Raw genomic sequence first — 15819 nt, 5'->3', positions numbered from 1 at the left:
AATGAGTACATTTTTCCCCACACTGCAACTTTATTTTTAGTACACAAAGTGTATTCTCCACCTACTTTTCCTTTTGTTTAAGTACACTCTGAGCGTATTTCAGCACGTATCTTTTGCGTATATGTACTCATTTAAAAGTACAATACAGTAATATACTGCACACGTAGTATAAGGACACTTAAGCATCCATGTACATTGCGCTGTACTTAAACTGTACCTGAGCACACTTGTAAATAGTGTTATTTTGGTCGCAAATGTAACAACAAAGACGTGCAAATATATCTTCGATATGTAAGCTTCTGGGTGGACATAGCGGCGTTGTGGAAGCGCACATCAAAACAATAGGCAACAAAAACAAAAGTAGTGTCTACGAAATCTAAGTATATAGATAAACTTGGCAATATCCAAGGTACCTAAACATGTTCGCTAAACAAATGGAAAAGAAATGTTTCGATTTAACGCACCGTTAGTGTAGTGATTGCGTGTACACATACAGTATACTTGGTGTACTTCCACGTATACAGGAGATTGCCCATTCACGTTCAAAGATGAGTAATATCACAGCTATGACTCCGACACACCCGTCTTGTTTGATTGATCGACCGATGCGTGAAACGATTTCACCGACGTTCGGAATAATCGCAGGGATTTGGCTGCGAAAAAAAAAAAACCCAATGGTATCGTCACAACCGACTCACCTCTCCTGTTCATGGGGCGGACACGGACGGCCACCTTAACGTTGGCGTTGTCAAGGTTGGTCTCCCCCATATTGTCCACCGGGTCCGTAGTGGTAATCCTTCAGCGATCAGATCTTCCCGGACTCCCACCCGGCCGGCCAGCCGCCCAGCCAGCCAGCCAGCCAGCTAGCTAGCTACAGGGGTTCCTTCGTGGACACGGCATTTTCCATCACGTTTAAGTCCATGTTGTGTCTCCGCACGCTGCTGGGATTTCAGCCTGCACACCGGGCGCGGACTCGTCGTTCGGGTGACATGGCTGCCCCAACGGCAACAGAGATAATGGAAGCCTTCCTCTCGGCTCCTCCGCTATTGAACAGCCCCGACGCTGTGCCCCAATCATTCCACCATGGAGCTTCCTGTGTGGGGCACTGGGGAATGCAGTGTCCGGGCTGGTGTGTTTAGATTTTCAAAGTAAAAGTGTCATATAGTCGATTTGTCTGGCAATTTATTTTTTCGTATTAATTGTTGCATAACGATACAAGCTGTGCTGGCTGAGTTTGAATGGATTCTTTCCTGGTGTATATGAGGAATAATGCCAATTACACGCCTCTGTGGAATACTCGATTCTGATTGGTCAACGCCGGCAATCAGCAGTAAGTTATTTCTGAATAATGACCGTTGTGAGAGTTCGACTATTTTTCTTCATGCAAACTGTTAAACCAGGGATGCCATTTATTATATAATTTCTAATCAATATTCCACCTCAATGTACAGTGGTACCTCGACTTACGACTGTAATTCGCTCTATAAGAACGGTCGTATGTTAGAACAGTCGTACGTCGAAGCAATTTTTCCCATGTACACCACGCTCCTATTTTTCTATGATTTCCTTCTTAGTTTCAATGGGAATCATTGCCTTTTTCTTTTTCCCATCATCCTTCTTCTTGGGACTCATCATGAAGGGTGAAAATAAACAAAAAATAAACAAAATACACAGCACAAACACAGTAAATATGAAAAAAATATGGATAAGCCACAAACTACGTGCACACACGATGTAGGTCGCCCGCTGACTGACTGCTGACCGACTGCTGACTGGCCGCCCACGCGCCAACTGCAAATTTCCACGCTCGTATCTTGGAGCAGTCGGTCGCAAGTCGATACAAATTTTCGGGACTATCGCTGCTCGATTCTTGGATTAGTAGATGCAGTCGTAAGTCGAGCTACCATTGTATTATTATATTTAGCAAGCAGCTATGTAATATGTGGGATAATGTGCAGCCAGCCGGTCATTATGGCAAAAATAACCCCCTTCAAGATACGTGATACACACGCGATTTTCATATTCTGCTGTAAAAGTTAACACATGCAAAATAAGCTCTAAAAATACAAGGAAAACTAAAATGTGCTTAGCTGACACGAGGCCCTCGCGCAGGCAGCTGCAAGGGGCGGCGCCACAATCGCGATTCTGGGTTCTATAATTATATAATAGTATTAATCGCCTGTGTTGTATTAATTAAACATTTTAGATCCTCCTAAATTAAACTTACCTTCACTGTGCTGCCTCACAGCAAGAAGGTCCTGTGTTCAATTCCCACCTGGGGCGCTGTTGGCATCGTGCTCCGGCGGGTTATCTCCCAAACAGGAGCCTTTCTGTGTGGAGTTTGCATGTTCTCCCCGTGCTCACATGGGGTTTCCTCCACCTCACGTCAGTAAGGACCCCCACCCAAAACATGCACCCATCATCATCTGACCAGCGATGGACACTTATCACCTGGTCCCCAGGCGCGTCCACGTATGCTGCCCACTGCTCCTGGCTGTGCCCCTGGAGGAAGGACAAGCCAGGATGGGTCAAATGCAGAGGATCCATTTCACCGGCCACCATCCAAAGCATGTGTGTGTGTGTGTGCAAGCATGTGTTGTAGTGTGGTGTGTTGCGTGACGAATAAAGACTGTTTCTTTTCTTTCTTATTCAAACCAACACTAATCACCGTGTGCCATGACATTTCACTGCATATATGTATGCTCGTATGTATGTATATGTATATGACAAATAACCTCTTGAATGTTGAATCTTGAATTAATAACCTGTTACATTTTTAACCACGCCGTGAATGCACGGTCCTCGTTTGAACCCTAAACCATCCATGTTTTAAGGCCAAATGCTTGCACATCTGTTCTACGTTCACGTTTTATGTACTAAGGATGGCGAAAACACACCTGCACAACCTACCGCCAAACCCTCCCGAGTTTCCCAATCGGATTTTATTTCATTTCATGCACTGGTCATTTTTTTTCTTTCCAATTTGCTTTGGCAATGTGAACATTCCCCGTGGCGAATAAAGCGTCAAGAGTTGAGTTGAATTAAGAGCGACAGCGCTGGAGGATATTACTTTGAAAGGACGGCACCGGAAATCGTATCCCAACGCCGCCCGCTTGACAGTTCCTTCGCGTCCCCCCTACCGCTAGCTAGGACGCTTGCGCTCCCGCTAACCAAACTGAGCGCAATGTCTGTAGAATAACGGCGCAAAACAATATGTCGTCACAGTTGAACAGCTCTATTCATACCTCTCTGATTAGTCTCAATTCATGACGTTGGGATACAGCCTAAAAGAAAAAAGTGTTACGCTACGGTCTTAAGTTACCGCTGACAAGCTGGCGCTGCCATAAAGTCAACGATGAACTCGGGAAGTTCCACCTTGTTCCGTGATCTTCACGCATTAACGCGTTAAAACGGGTCAAGCCGGAACATTTGCTGTCGATCTGTTCTGGAAACACCCAAATACACGCAGGATAAATGTCACAACCACTAAAAAAAAAAAAATCTGTTACTTATTGATTCGATGAATCAATTAAAGATATTATAGATAAAGTCATTGTGATATGGTGTGATTTTATTAAAGAGCACCCCACTGATGCAAAGTATTCCTGTAAAACTCCAACATCACACCAACAGCGGGGTTGTTTTTTTTTGTCGTTTTTGTTCTTCCTCCATAAAAACATGTATTTTTTAATGGAAGACTATGAGAAAGAATTACTTTCCTGTAAAAAAAAAAAATCAAACACTAACGTAGCTGCAATATGTATATTTAGTATAATAATTTACTATAATAACTTAATTTCATTTAATTAAAGTCGAAATGATTTGGTGGTAAAAGCACGCACTTTGTTTATCCCCAGCAGCACGTAAACGCTTGATCGCAGTAATATCAATGTTTCCCACGGGACTTGAATGCGGCATAGGAATTCTGTGCCATTCTGTGCCTCCTCGAAGAACCAACCTTTACCCTCTACCTGTACAGTACCTTTACCCTCTACCTGTACAGAACCTTTACCCTCTACCTGTACAGTACCTTTACACCTCCTTCTACCTGTACAGTACCTTTACACCTCCTTCTACCTGTACAGTACCTTTACACCTCCTTCTACCTTTACAGTACCTTTACACCTCCTTCTACCTGTACAGTACCTTTACACCTCCTTCTACCTGTACAGTACCTTTACACCTCCTTCTACCTTTACAGTACCTTTACACCTCCTTCTACCTGTACAGTACCTTTACACCTCCTTCTACCTGTACAGTACCTTTACACCTCCTTCTACCTGTACAGTACCTTTACCCTCTACCTGTACAGTACCTTTACACCTCCTTCTACCTGTACAGTACCTTTACACCTCCTTCTACCTTTACAGTACCTTTACACCTCCTTCTACCTGTACAGTACCTTTACCCTCTACCTGTACAGTACCTTTACACCTCCTTCTACCTGTACAGTACCTTTACACCTCCTTCTACCTTTACAGTACCTTTACACCTCCTTCTACCTTTACAGTACCTTTACACCTCCTTCTGCCTTTACTGTACCTTTACTCCTCCTTCTACCTTTACAGTACCTTTACACCTCCTTCTACCTTTACAGTACCTTTACACCTCCTTCTACCTGTACAGTACCTTTACACCTCCTTCTACCTGTACAGTACCTTTACACCTCCTTCTACCTTTACAGTACCTTTACACCTCCTTCTACCTTTACAGTACCTTTACACCTCCTTCTACCTGTACAGTACCTTTACACCTCCTTCTACCTTTACAGTACCTTTACACCTCCTTCTACCTTTACAGTACCTTTACACCTCCTTCTACCTGTACAGTACCTTTACACCTCCTTCTACCTGTACAGTACCTTTACACCTCCTTCTACCCGTACAGTACCTTTACACCTCCTTCTACCTTTACAGTCCTTTACACCTCCTTCTACCTTTACAGTACCTTTACACCTCCTTCTACCTGTACAGTACCTTTACACCTCCTTCTACCTGTACAGTACCTTTACCCTCTACCTGTACAGTACCTTTACACCTCCTTCTACCTGTACAGTACCTTTACACCTCCTTCTACCTGTACAGTACCTTTACACCTCCTTCTACCTTTACAGTACCTTTACACCTCCTTCTACCTGTACAGTACCTTTACACCTCCTTCTACCTGTACAGTACCTTTACCCTCTACCTGTACAGTACCTTTACACCTCCTTCTACCTGTACAGTACCTTTACACCTCCTTCTACCTTTACAGTACCTTTACACCTCCTTCTACCTGTACAGTACCTTTACACCTCCTTCTACCTGTACAGTACCTTTACACCTCCTTCTACCTTTACAGTACCTTTACACCTCCTTCTACCTGTACAGTACCTTTACACCTCCTTCTACCTGTACAGTACCTTTACACCTCATTCTACCTGTACAGCACCTTTACACCTCCTTCTACCTTTACAGTACCTTTACACCTCCTTCTACCTGTACAGTACCTTTACACCTCCTTCTACTTTTACAGTACCTTTACACCTCATTCTACCTGTACAGTACCTTTACACCTCCTTCTACCTTTACAGTACCTTTACACCTCCTTCTACCTGTACAGTACCTTTACACCTCCTTCTACCTTTACAGTACCTTTACACCTCCTTCTACCTGTACAGTACCTTTACACCTCCTTCTACCTTTACAGTGCCTTTACACCTCCTTCTACCTTTACCGTACCTTTACACCTCCTTCTGCCTTTACAGTACCTTTACACCTCCTTCTACCTTTACAGTACCTTTACACCTCCTTCTACCTTTACAGTACCTTTACACCTCCTTCTGCCTTTACTGTACCTTTACACCTCCTTCTACCTGTACAGTACCTTTACACCTCCTTCTACCTTTACAGTACCTTTACACCTCCTTCTACCTTTACAGTACCGTTACACCTCCTTCTGCCTTTACAGTACCTTTACACCTCCTTCTGCCTTCACAGTACCTTTACACCTCATTCTACCTTTACAGTACCTTTACACCTCATTCTACCTTTACAGTACCTTTACACCTCCTTCTGCCTTTACAGTACATTTACACCTCCTTCTACCTTTACAGTACCTTTACACCTCCGTCTACATTTACAGTACCTTTACACCTCCTTCTACCTTTACAGTACCTTTACACCTCCTTCTGCCTTTACAGTACCTTTACACCTAATTTTACCTTTACAGTACCTTTACACCTCCTTCTACCTTTACAGTACCTTTACACCTCCTTCTACCTGTACAGTACCTTTACACCTCCTTCTGCCTTTAAAGTACCTTTACACCCCCTTCTGCTTTTACAGTACCTTTACAGTACCTTTACACCTCCTTCTACCTTTACAGTACCTTACGCCTCCTTCTACCTGTACAGTACCTTTACACCTCCTTCTACCTTTACAGTACAAACTATCCATTTCGTGTGGATATTCACATTCTATGTTAATCTTTTAAATAAATTATGATTTTTTTTTTCAAGGCTGTTGGTCTGTACTAAGTGATATTTACATTTAATGCTCCCTAATTTTGTATCCTTTATCTATCTATCTATCTATCTATCTATCTATCTATCTATCTATCTATCTATCTATCTATCTATGTATCTATCTATCTATCTATCTATCTATCTATCTATCTATCTATCTATCTATCTATCTATCTCTCTATCTCTCTATCTATCTATCTATCTATCTATCTATCTATCTATCTGTCTATCTGTCTGTCTGTCTGTCTGTCTGTCTGTCTGTCTGTCTGTCTGTTTGATTCTCAGTACTGTACATAGACGTGATGCATACTTATACCGTTTATTTTTCAATACACTACGTATACATGTGTGTGGTAGACATTTGGGAAATGCTAGTAACGGTGTAGAATGATGTATATAGGATTTATTCACACTACACTTCCAAGATTCGTGAGTTGTGTCGGTTGAAATGGTCTGTGGCCCCATTGGATGGTTTCAAGAGCGTGTTCAGGTCACTTCACCTGCTCGTATGTTACTTTTTTCAAGGGAGCGGTAAAGTACGTTCTATCAGTTGATGTTCTGTCTGGCCCCTCAGAGAAGAATTCTTCTATTGTGCTATTTTAACTATTTCACTCTGCACAAAGTTTTGTAAAAATAAATTAACAAATGAATACAAGTGAATCCTTATATTTAACCTCACTCTAATTAGTTGATGCGGCTATAATGATGATAAACAGCCATCTTCTCCTTAGAATTTTTTTTTAAGTGAACTATAGTGATATATTTTATATGTCATCATTATAATGTCCCTAATAATAATAATAATAATAATAACAACCTAGTACATTTTTGTATTTTTGCTCATTTTAGGCAGTTTCAATATAAAGTTCTTCAAAGGTTGTTGTTTTTTTTCAGAACAAAACACATCAAGACAGAATCAGTTGCTGCATGACAAGTCACAAAGGAAAAAGTAAACTCTCTTTATTTGCAAGATTCATTTCAAGCTATTTACAGTTATTGGTATCGGGCGATGCGACCACCTCACAGCGTTACAGTTGGAGAATCTGAGCAACAACAACAAAAAAAAACACAGTTTGGTTTGTGGGCTACACACTGCAACCTGTCACTCGGTGCATTTCATACTCGATAAACGTGGCAAAAAGCAGGTTCCACTGAAAATGTGCCGAGTGACAAAACGTGTTATTTTCCGTATTGACCGCAAGAGGGCGCTGCAGTTCAGACTTGGTGCCGCTATTTCACACGCACAAACACGATAGAATGCCTCAAATATCTTCCATCCCTGGCTTTTATCTATTTGAAAATAATGAACCATCAATTCGTCAAAGCAACCGTATAAGATGAATGTGTTATTTTCAGAAATAGATTATAATCAGTTAACGTGAGTCTGGACCAGAAAGTGTTTTTGTGTGGGTTTTTTTTTACGCCGTCTCTTATTATAGGGACTAGTTCATAAAAAGAGCGATGTTAACTTATTATTTTTTTTCCTTCTTGAATTCCCGGATACCGCTCAGGGTATCCAGGAACCCTTTCTAGGGGGTAGAGGACATGGTTTCCTTACGGCTGAAAGGTTGAGGAGGAGGAGGAGGAGGAGGAGGCGGACAAATTGAACATTAAACAAAGAGTCAAACAACTAAAGCGACGACGGGGGCCATAACAAAGAAATTCAAGTAGAATTATAATTAATTTTCTTTTTAGATTGACGGCGTTGACAGGACGCCCCCCAAAAAGTAGTGTTTGCATATATATACAGATCCATGTTTCAATTTCTAAACCGCACCGGCTGAACCCTTGAGTCGTTGGTGCGGTGTTGCAGTCCAGTGGTGCGACCAGATGAGCAGATTTTTTCTTTTGTAATTTTGCGTATGTGTGTGTGAGTATGTTGGTTTGATGGTTAAAGGGCGGCTTTACACCTCGTTCTGCTGTATAAGGTCGCTGGTCAGGCCGTGGAACTGGCCGCCCCGGGCCCCCATGCCCAGGTACTGCTTGAGGAACTCGCTGAAGCGCTTCTGGTTGTTCCACTTACGGGCCGACTTGCGCACGCCGATGAAGCCGCCGTACCTCTTCTGGTAGGACCTGCCAGGCGCCACCAGCTTCCTGTAGCCGTGCCGCCCCTTCAGGAAGCCACCGAAGCGCTTGGACACGCTGATGCCGGCGGCCTCGGCCCGCTCCTCCTCGCCCTCCTCCTCCACCCGCCCCAGTGACAGGGAGTTCTGGAGGCCGTCGTAGGCGTCGCTGGGCTCCATCGCCATCGTCAGGGCGGCGGCGGCGGCGGCGGCGGAGGAAGAGGAGAGGAGGGAGCCCTCTGCCCGTCTCCGCTCCATCCTCCTCGTCCTCTCCTCCTCCTCCTCCTCCTCCTCCTCCGCCCCCCCCCTCCTCCTCTCCCTCCCCTCTGGCGGGCGGCACACCCTCGCCCACCTCCTCCCGGGCCTTCTTCACCATGGAGGAGAACTGCGAGAGGGCGAGGGCCTGGCGACAGCCTTCCCACACGGGAGACGGAGACATGATGCCCTCGCACTCGATCAGACACACCTAAGAGAGAGAGCGGGAGAGAGAAAGGAGAGAGAGAGAGTGAACAGGTCGAGGAAATGAATGGAAATGAGCCCTTGTGTTGCAAGATCAAAATTGCAAGGCCATTAACGTAATTTGTGTAATTTACCGGTTCCACCCGGAATGTCGGCTCCAGCAGAATAAGTGTCACTATGAAAGGGAGGACTATTTGTCGGGAGGAAAGGTTTGATTCTTTTTTGAGAGTCAGTTCTTGACAAGTCACACAATAAAAAAAGAGTCGTTCCATTTCCCAACTCTTTGTTCGTTTGGTTCAGTCGGTGTGACGCACGGTGAGTGAGGGAGGACTTCCTGCAACCAACGAAGAGCCTGAAGTGTATTTTGGTGGAATGCAAAGAGTAAATCAGTCTCATTCAATATGAATTGTGCTAAATGCTTCGACATTTTATGCCTTGGACTTTAGTTTGTGAGTCAGACTTGAACTCGCTCTCACATTTTTGCCAAGGTTACTCCAGACTCCGGAGTCATTTCAAGTCTGCCGTGGGATTATTTCATTATAAAAAGTGTACCGTGGCAGGATATAAATAAATATAAATATAAATATAAATATAAAAACACAAACTGTCAGTGTCGTGGTCTTTCATCTTGTCTGGAGAGGATTCCTCTAATCTAGATAACCCAGTGTGCAACGGGGGGAGAACACTCACACATCTATCCTGGAGAATCAATTAGCCGACGCAAACGACAACTCAAAGGCCAGCGGAGTCATTTAGTGAGTCACAGACGGAGGGAGGAGGTGGACAGAGAAGGCTGATGGGAAACAATAATGGACCAGTTGTTGTCTTCCTGTTTTATCATCAAATTGACAGGGTTAGGCTGTGTGTGTGTGTGTGTGTGTGCGTGCGTGTGTGTGTGTGTGTATTTCGTATCAAAATTATTGTTTGTTTTTTCTTAATTCAAATTGTTTTACCAAAATAATTATTTCCTCAAGCACGGAGGGCTTAGAAGACACGGTATTAACAGCATCAGCCATTTTTGGCCATGTTCTTCTTTTTACATTCCTTCTTTTCCCACAAACATCCAATTACAAAACAAACAATACATTTTGTGAATGTGTTTGGACAATGACTCTATAACAGGGACAATAACTTCTTTCTGTTTTTAGTTTGGATTTAGTAACTTGTAGAATATTAAAATACTGTATTTGAATAATAATGATGAAATAATAACTTAAAAATACAATAATAAAAAAAGACATCATCGTTTATTTTATTTATTTGTATATACAGGTACTCCTCACTTAACAACCTAATTCCATTCCTACTAGTGAACGCTGGTGTAGTGAATACTGACAGAGTGCGGGAATGAAAGTGAGACTGAGAGCTGTGATGAGATGAGCTGTATACAGTGTATAAAGTTTATTTAGTATATATAGTATATTTAGTGTATATAGTATATATACACTAAATGATGCGTGATGAGATGCTTGACGCTGAGATGCCGCGCCCACAGCGCACACGCCGCAGTATTGTACAATACAGACTGACTGGAGAGCTGGTCGTTAGTCTGAACGGTTATTAAGGGAGGAGTACCCGGATTAGTATTTTGTATTTTACTTTACATTTTGGAAAGCACATAGAGTTAATATAATTGTAATAATAATTATAATAATAATTATTATTATTCTTCTTCTTGTTTGGGCTGCTTCCGTTAGGGGTCGCCACAGCAGATCATCTGCCTCCAATACCTTCTGTTCTGCACATCTCCCTCCCTTACACCAACCGCCTGCATGTCCTCCCTCCCCACATCCATAAACCTTCTCTTTGGCCTTCCTCTTTTCCTCTTGCCTGGCAGCTCCATCCTCAACTACTCTTACGTACTTCTCTGCCACCCCCGACCTTATGCAATACCACACTTCCTCTCTCGGCACCCTATCATATGCTTTCTCTAAATCCACAAAAACACGGTGCAACTCCCTCTGGCCTTCCCTGTACTTTTCCATCAGCATTCTGAAAGTAAACATTGCATCTGTGGTACTCTTTCCTGGCATGAAACCATACTGCTGCTCACAGATCCCCACCTCTTCTCTTAACCTAGCCTCCACTACCATTTCCCAAAGCTTCATGCTGTGGCTGATCAACTTTATTCCCCTTTAGTTACTACAGCTCTGTACGTCTCCCTTTTTCTTGAAGATGGGTACCAGTACACTTCTTCTCCACTCCTCCGGCATCCTCTCCCTTTTCAGGATGGTGTTAAACAGTCTCGTTAGGAACGCCACTGTCATCTCACCTAAACATTTCCATGCTTCCCCAGGTATGTCATCTGGGCCAACTGCCTTTCCACTCTTCATCTTCGTTCATGCTGTTCTCACATCATCCTTGCTAATTTTCTGCACTTCTTGATCCACTATCCCCACATCATCCACTCTTCTCTCCCTCTCATTTTCTTCATTCATCAACTCCTCAAAGTACTCCTTCCACCTTCTCAACACACTCTCCTCACTAGTCAGCACATTCTCATCATTATCCTTCATCACCCTAACCTGCTGCACATCCTTCCCAGCTTGTTCCCTTTGTCTTGCCAATCGTACAAGTCCTTTTCTCCTTCCTTACTGTCCACCCTCTCATACAACTCGTCGTATGCCTTTTCCTTTGCCTTTGCCACTTCACTTTTCGCCTTCTGCGGCATCAGCCTATACTCCTGTCTACTTTCTTCATCTCTCTGACTATCCCATTTCTTCTATCGCTTCTTCTGCTCTATGCTCTCCTTTACTTGTTCATTCTACCACCAAGAGTCCTTGTCTTCCTTCCTCTTCCCTCATGATACACCGAGTACCTTCTTGCCCATCTCCCTCAATACTTCTGCAATGTTTCCCAGTCATCTGGTAACTGTTCATTCCCACCTATTGCCTGCCTTAACTCTTCCCTAAATCGTGTGCAACACTCCTCCTTTTTCAACTTCTACCATTTTATCTTTGGCTCTTCTTTCACTCTCTTCCTCTTCTGGCCTCCAGAGTCATCCTACAGACCAGCATCCGATGCTGCCTAGGAACACACTTCCCTACCACCACTTTGCAGTCACTAATCTCTTCATTGGTGAATAATAACGCATGCTTATTAACAATTACTGACAAAACATTTGCAATTATTAAGCAGGGATCACGGCAGTTCTAGATTCACACACACGCAGCACAGTGGGACATTTGCGGTATGACTCACCCAGTGGCTTTGCAGAGAGCCAAAGCACATTTAACTTTAACGGAGGTCCGACTAGCCTGGACCCTTCCTATTCTTGCCTGCAGCTACATTTTTTAGGGGTTCAGCCCAAAAATGTAGCAATTTTAAGACCGTCGTGCTAAGACTATCTGGAAGACATACTTAAGCTTAAGCTTAACGTAAGCTAGAAACACAATTAAGGGGTAATTTTAACTGCTGTATAACAAGGATTTTGCAGTTAAAGATTTATCCATTCACATATGGAGCACATAATTGAAAAACCGAACAAATTTGACCCAAAATATTCAGCTGCTCTGGTTAACTGATACGTCACACGTGTCTTTTGAAATTGAACGAGATGAGATTAACAGTAAGATGCTTTATGATGTCATCATATTATTTACTATAAATGTACCAATTCCGATTGAGAAGGTCCAGTTGGACTGTGTCCATTGGGCAGCGGGAAATTGCTTTGTAGTCCTTAGAATTGACCAAACTATCGCTTCTTAGATGTAGTAGAGGTAGATGTCAGTAGATCTGTTAGATTGATATTTAAATCAGTGGTCCAAATTACTTTGCCGGATTATTGGAAAAATCATAGGAAATAATCCTTGAAATGTCGTCTGAGCATCCCTCGAAAACACTGTAATGTGTGACTCAGTGATGAGCTCAAAATCTAAGGTGGCGTCGGAAAAATAGAAGCCATGCAATGGTAATCACCCACAGAAATGTCACAATGTTTGTCGTATTTCATGGAAAGGGAACCTACTGAAAATGTAATACAACTAAAAAACTGCACTGAACTTTACGAAAGAAATACGTAAATTAGACTGCTATCATAAATCAAGGTAAATACATCATAATTGACGTGTACGACACACAATTTCTACCCTCACAGAAACTCTGGATGTACTTCAATGCAACAAGGTAAGTTATAACAATGACAAGATATATTTTCAAATAAAAAACAAACAACATATTTTGTAATAAACGTCATGCATAAACATTTTCCTATAACTAAACTTAACAAACTGTAATGAAAAGGCAGAAAGTCTTTGTGATCTTGACAAATGATTCCATAATAATTCAAATTGCAAATTAATGTTAAAGTTACATAAAAGTTGTCTGCATTACAATATAGACAAATAATCTATTTAACTGAATTTTAAAATTGTACATAGTTCAAATAAGCTGGCCCCTGGGTATTGCTGCCTACACCTATATCTATTATTATTATCAATAATAATAAATAAATACATAATAACTATAGCATGAGGCTAATTAAACTATATTCTCTATATTGTAGATCTGTCAAGTGTACTGTACATACGGTAAGTATAAGTAGTGACTTCATCACTTTTAAAATGAAAGAAATTAGGCATAATCGCATAACAGGTAGAAATACAGGTATGTTTAATCCTGTAATGACTGGATGTCCCTTCACCTAAACTGAAATGTTTCTGATTCGATCGATAGATCGATAACCCTGGATGCGAAAAAAATGGTGTTGTTTTCTGCACTTCATACTTACCATGCTGTTGAAGTGCAGCTCTTTGTCCATCAGGGTTCTGCAGGACAGACAGTCTCTCTGGCAGTCACAGTGTCCAGGCACAGAAAGGCAGAGCAGAAGCACGACCACAACCAGCGTCTTCATGGTTCACACTGTCCAAAATACAGAGCACACAGGGGTCAGGGGTCAGGGGACAAGGTGAAGAAGGACAAAGAGAGGAGAAACAAGGCTGGGGCCACAAAGCAAATGGAAGGGTAGAGGGAAGTCATGGTGTGGGACAAAGGAACGATTTTGATACACACATTTGACATTCCACTTTAATCGAACAATTCCAAAGAAATAACAAAGAAAGAATTTTTCGAAAAATTGTGGAAATGGTAATCTCACATTAAAGTGACACGATTCTTAATATATGTTTAGAACATGTTTTGAATAACACTAATATCAGATTTTATTTCAGTCTACTTTATGCAATTGTATATCCAACGTGTAACATTGGCAACAACAGGTTGCCAGTAGGAAGTGGCGCAACTTCTTGTTTCTGATCCACACGATCCACAGATAATTCGTAAGTATTAATGTTTCGTGGCTGCTGAGTTTCGAGGAGAAGTATCTGTTCTGTTTCCCATGTTTGCAGACACTGCAACGATGCTGTATTTCTGCATCTCTGAATTTTATATTATTACATTTTATATTACACCTTATTTTGCCTGTGGTCAAATTTCCAGTGGAGCAGCATTGGTGTGTGCTAGTGTGTGTTGTGTTGTGCAGCAGCACTACAGTGTGAGTTGTGTTGTGCAGAAGCACTACAGTGTGAGTTGTGTTGTGCAGAAGCACTACAGTGTGAGTTGTGTTGTGCAGAAGCACTACAGTGTGAGTTGTGTTGTGCAGAAGCACTACAGTGTGAGTTGTGTTGTGCAGAAGCACTACAGTGTGAGTTGCGTGTGTGAAAGTTTTTCAGTGACACATGATTTATTGATGATGTATTGCAGTAGAACTTGCACGTGACATTGTTCAAGACTCACTACCAGCCGCCACTGGTCAACAGGCATGGAGACAAAAGAGCTGATGAGAGGAAGTGCAAAAGAGTCAATACAACCATGATCAAATTTCTCACCTTTGTATAAGGAAAAAAGGTTTGCTTCACTAGGCTGCATTTCAAGCACAGTGAGAAGCTGCAGCAAAGTCAATAGTGAAGTGTTCAGTGAGGTTGTGATATGAAGATGCAGATAATCACATTGTTTTGATTTAGGTCATGGTTAAGTTGCAGAGAGAGAGAGAGAGAGAGAGAGAGAGAGAGAGAGAGAGAGAGAGAGACCTTGACCTTGACCTTGATAGTGGAAAGCCTCTCTTGGGATTTTGACGTCACAAACTTAACTGTTGTGTCATCTCATTAAATAAACTTGTTAGCTCCGTTAATTGACGCGTGGATGAAAGCCACTCGCATGAAGCGAGTCTCAGAGGAGCTGAGTAACTCACTTATACAAATACAAACACACACACACACACACACACACACACACACACACACACACACACTCACACACACACACACACACACACACACACACACACACACACACACATTACATTATACTTACTCCAATACACACATTCACACAGAAACAAAAGAACGTTCACATGTACGTGGGCACATTAATGGCACATATGAGAGTTGTTAACTGTGTATGAATTGTGAACCAAGTGTGTTCCCGTGAGTGCACAAACATACAAAAAGTCTGCTAATTAAAATTCAATGCTTTTGCGGCACCCACTAGTCTGGGCCAAGAAAGATCTTGGTCACAATTGATCATCTATTATCATTGGCGATGATGGGGATGTCTTGTTTCATTTCAAAACTATAAACCAAAAGCTAAATACTTATTTGTCATGAGAAAGTACAAGCATTAAAAAATATAATAAAAAAATAATCCAGTATCGGTTTCCTAATCCATCCGTTTTCAAATGGATGAGAAAGGGGCATGGTCACATCTTGGCCAGTCCATTAGCTGGCTGTACCAATATTAGACAATTTGGCCCGAAATAGGAGAAATCCGTGACAATTTTGACTCAGGGAGAGCACA

The 15819-nt window shown here is 42.2% G+C and overlaps 2 protein-coding genes across 2 annotated transcripts in view; both read right to left on the bottom strand.

Moving 5' to 3' along the window:
* The window catches only part of LOC307227898 (kinesin-like protein KIF13B), a gene marked incomplete at its 3' end in the record, with an annotated part of 60867 nt that extends 59967 nt beyond the window's left edge, over nt 1–900 (bottom strand). Inside the window, exon 1 of the mRNA XM_079997339.1 lies at nt 699–900. Coding sequence (XP_079853465.1) covers nt 699–768 — 70 coding nt within the window. The 5' untranslated portion in view covers nt 769–900. The remainder of the gene's footprint in view (nt 1–698) is intronic.
* Nucleotides 901–8409: 7509 nt separating this feature from the next.
* On the bottom strand, nt 8410–13879 carry LOC307227897 (prepronociceptin-like; the record flags this gene model as incomplete). The annotated part of the gene is made up of 3 exons (XM_079997338.1): nt 8410–8715; nt 8921–9034; nt 13757–13879. 3 exons carry the CDS (start codon nt 13877–13879, stop codon nt 8410–8412), a joined length of 543 nt encoding a protein of 180 aa, XP_079853464.1.
* Nucleotides 13880–15819: the final 1940 nt, after the last annotated feature.

Source organism: Zeus faber, assembly GCF_960531495.2.
Source record: "Zeus faber genome assembly, chromosome: 3".
In the NCBI taxonomy this organism is placed as follows: domain Eukaryota; kingdom Metazoa; phylum Chordata; class Actinopteri; order Zeiformes; family Zeidae; genus Zeus; species Zeus faber.
This window is presented reverse-complemented; position numbering and strand designations above follow the sequence as displayed.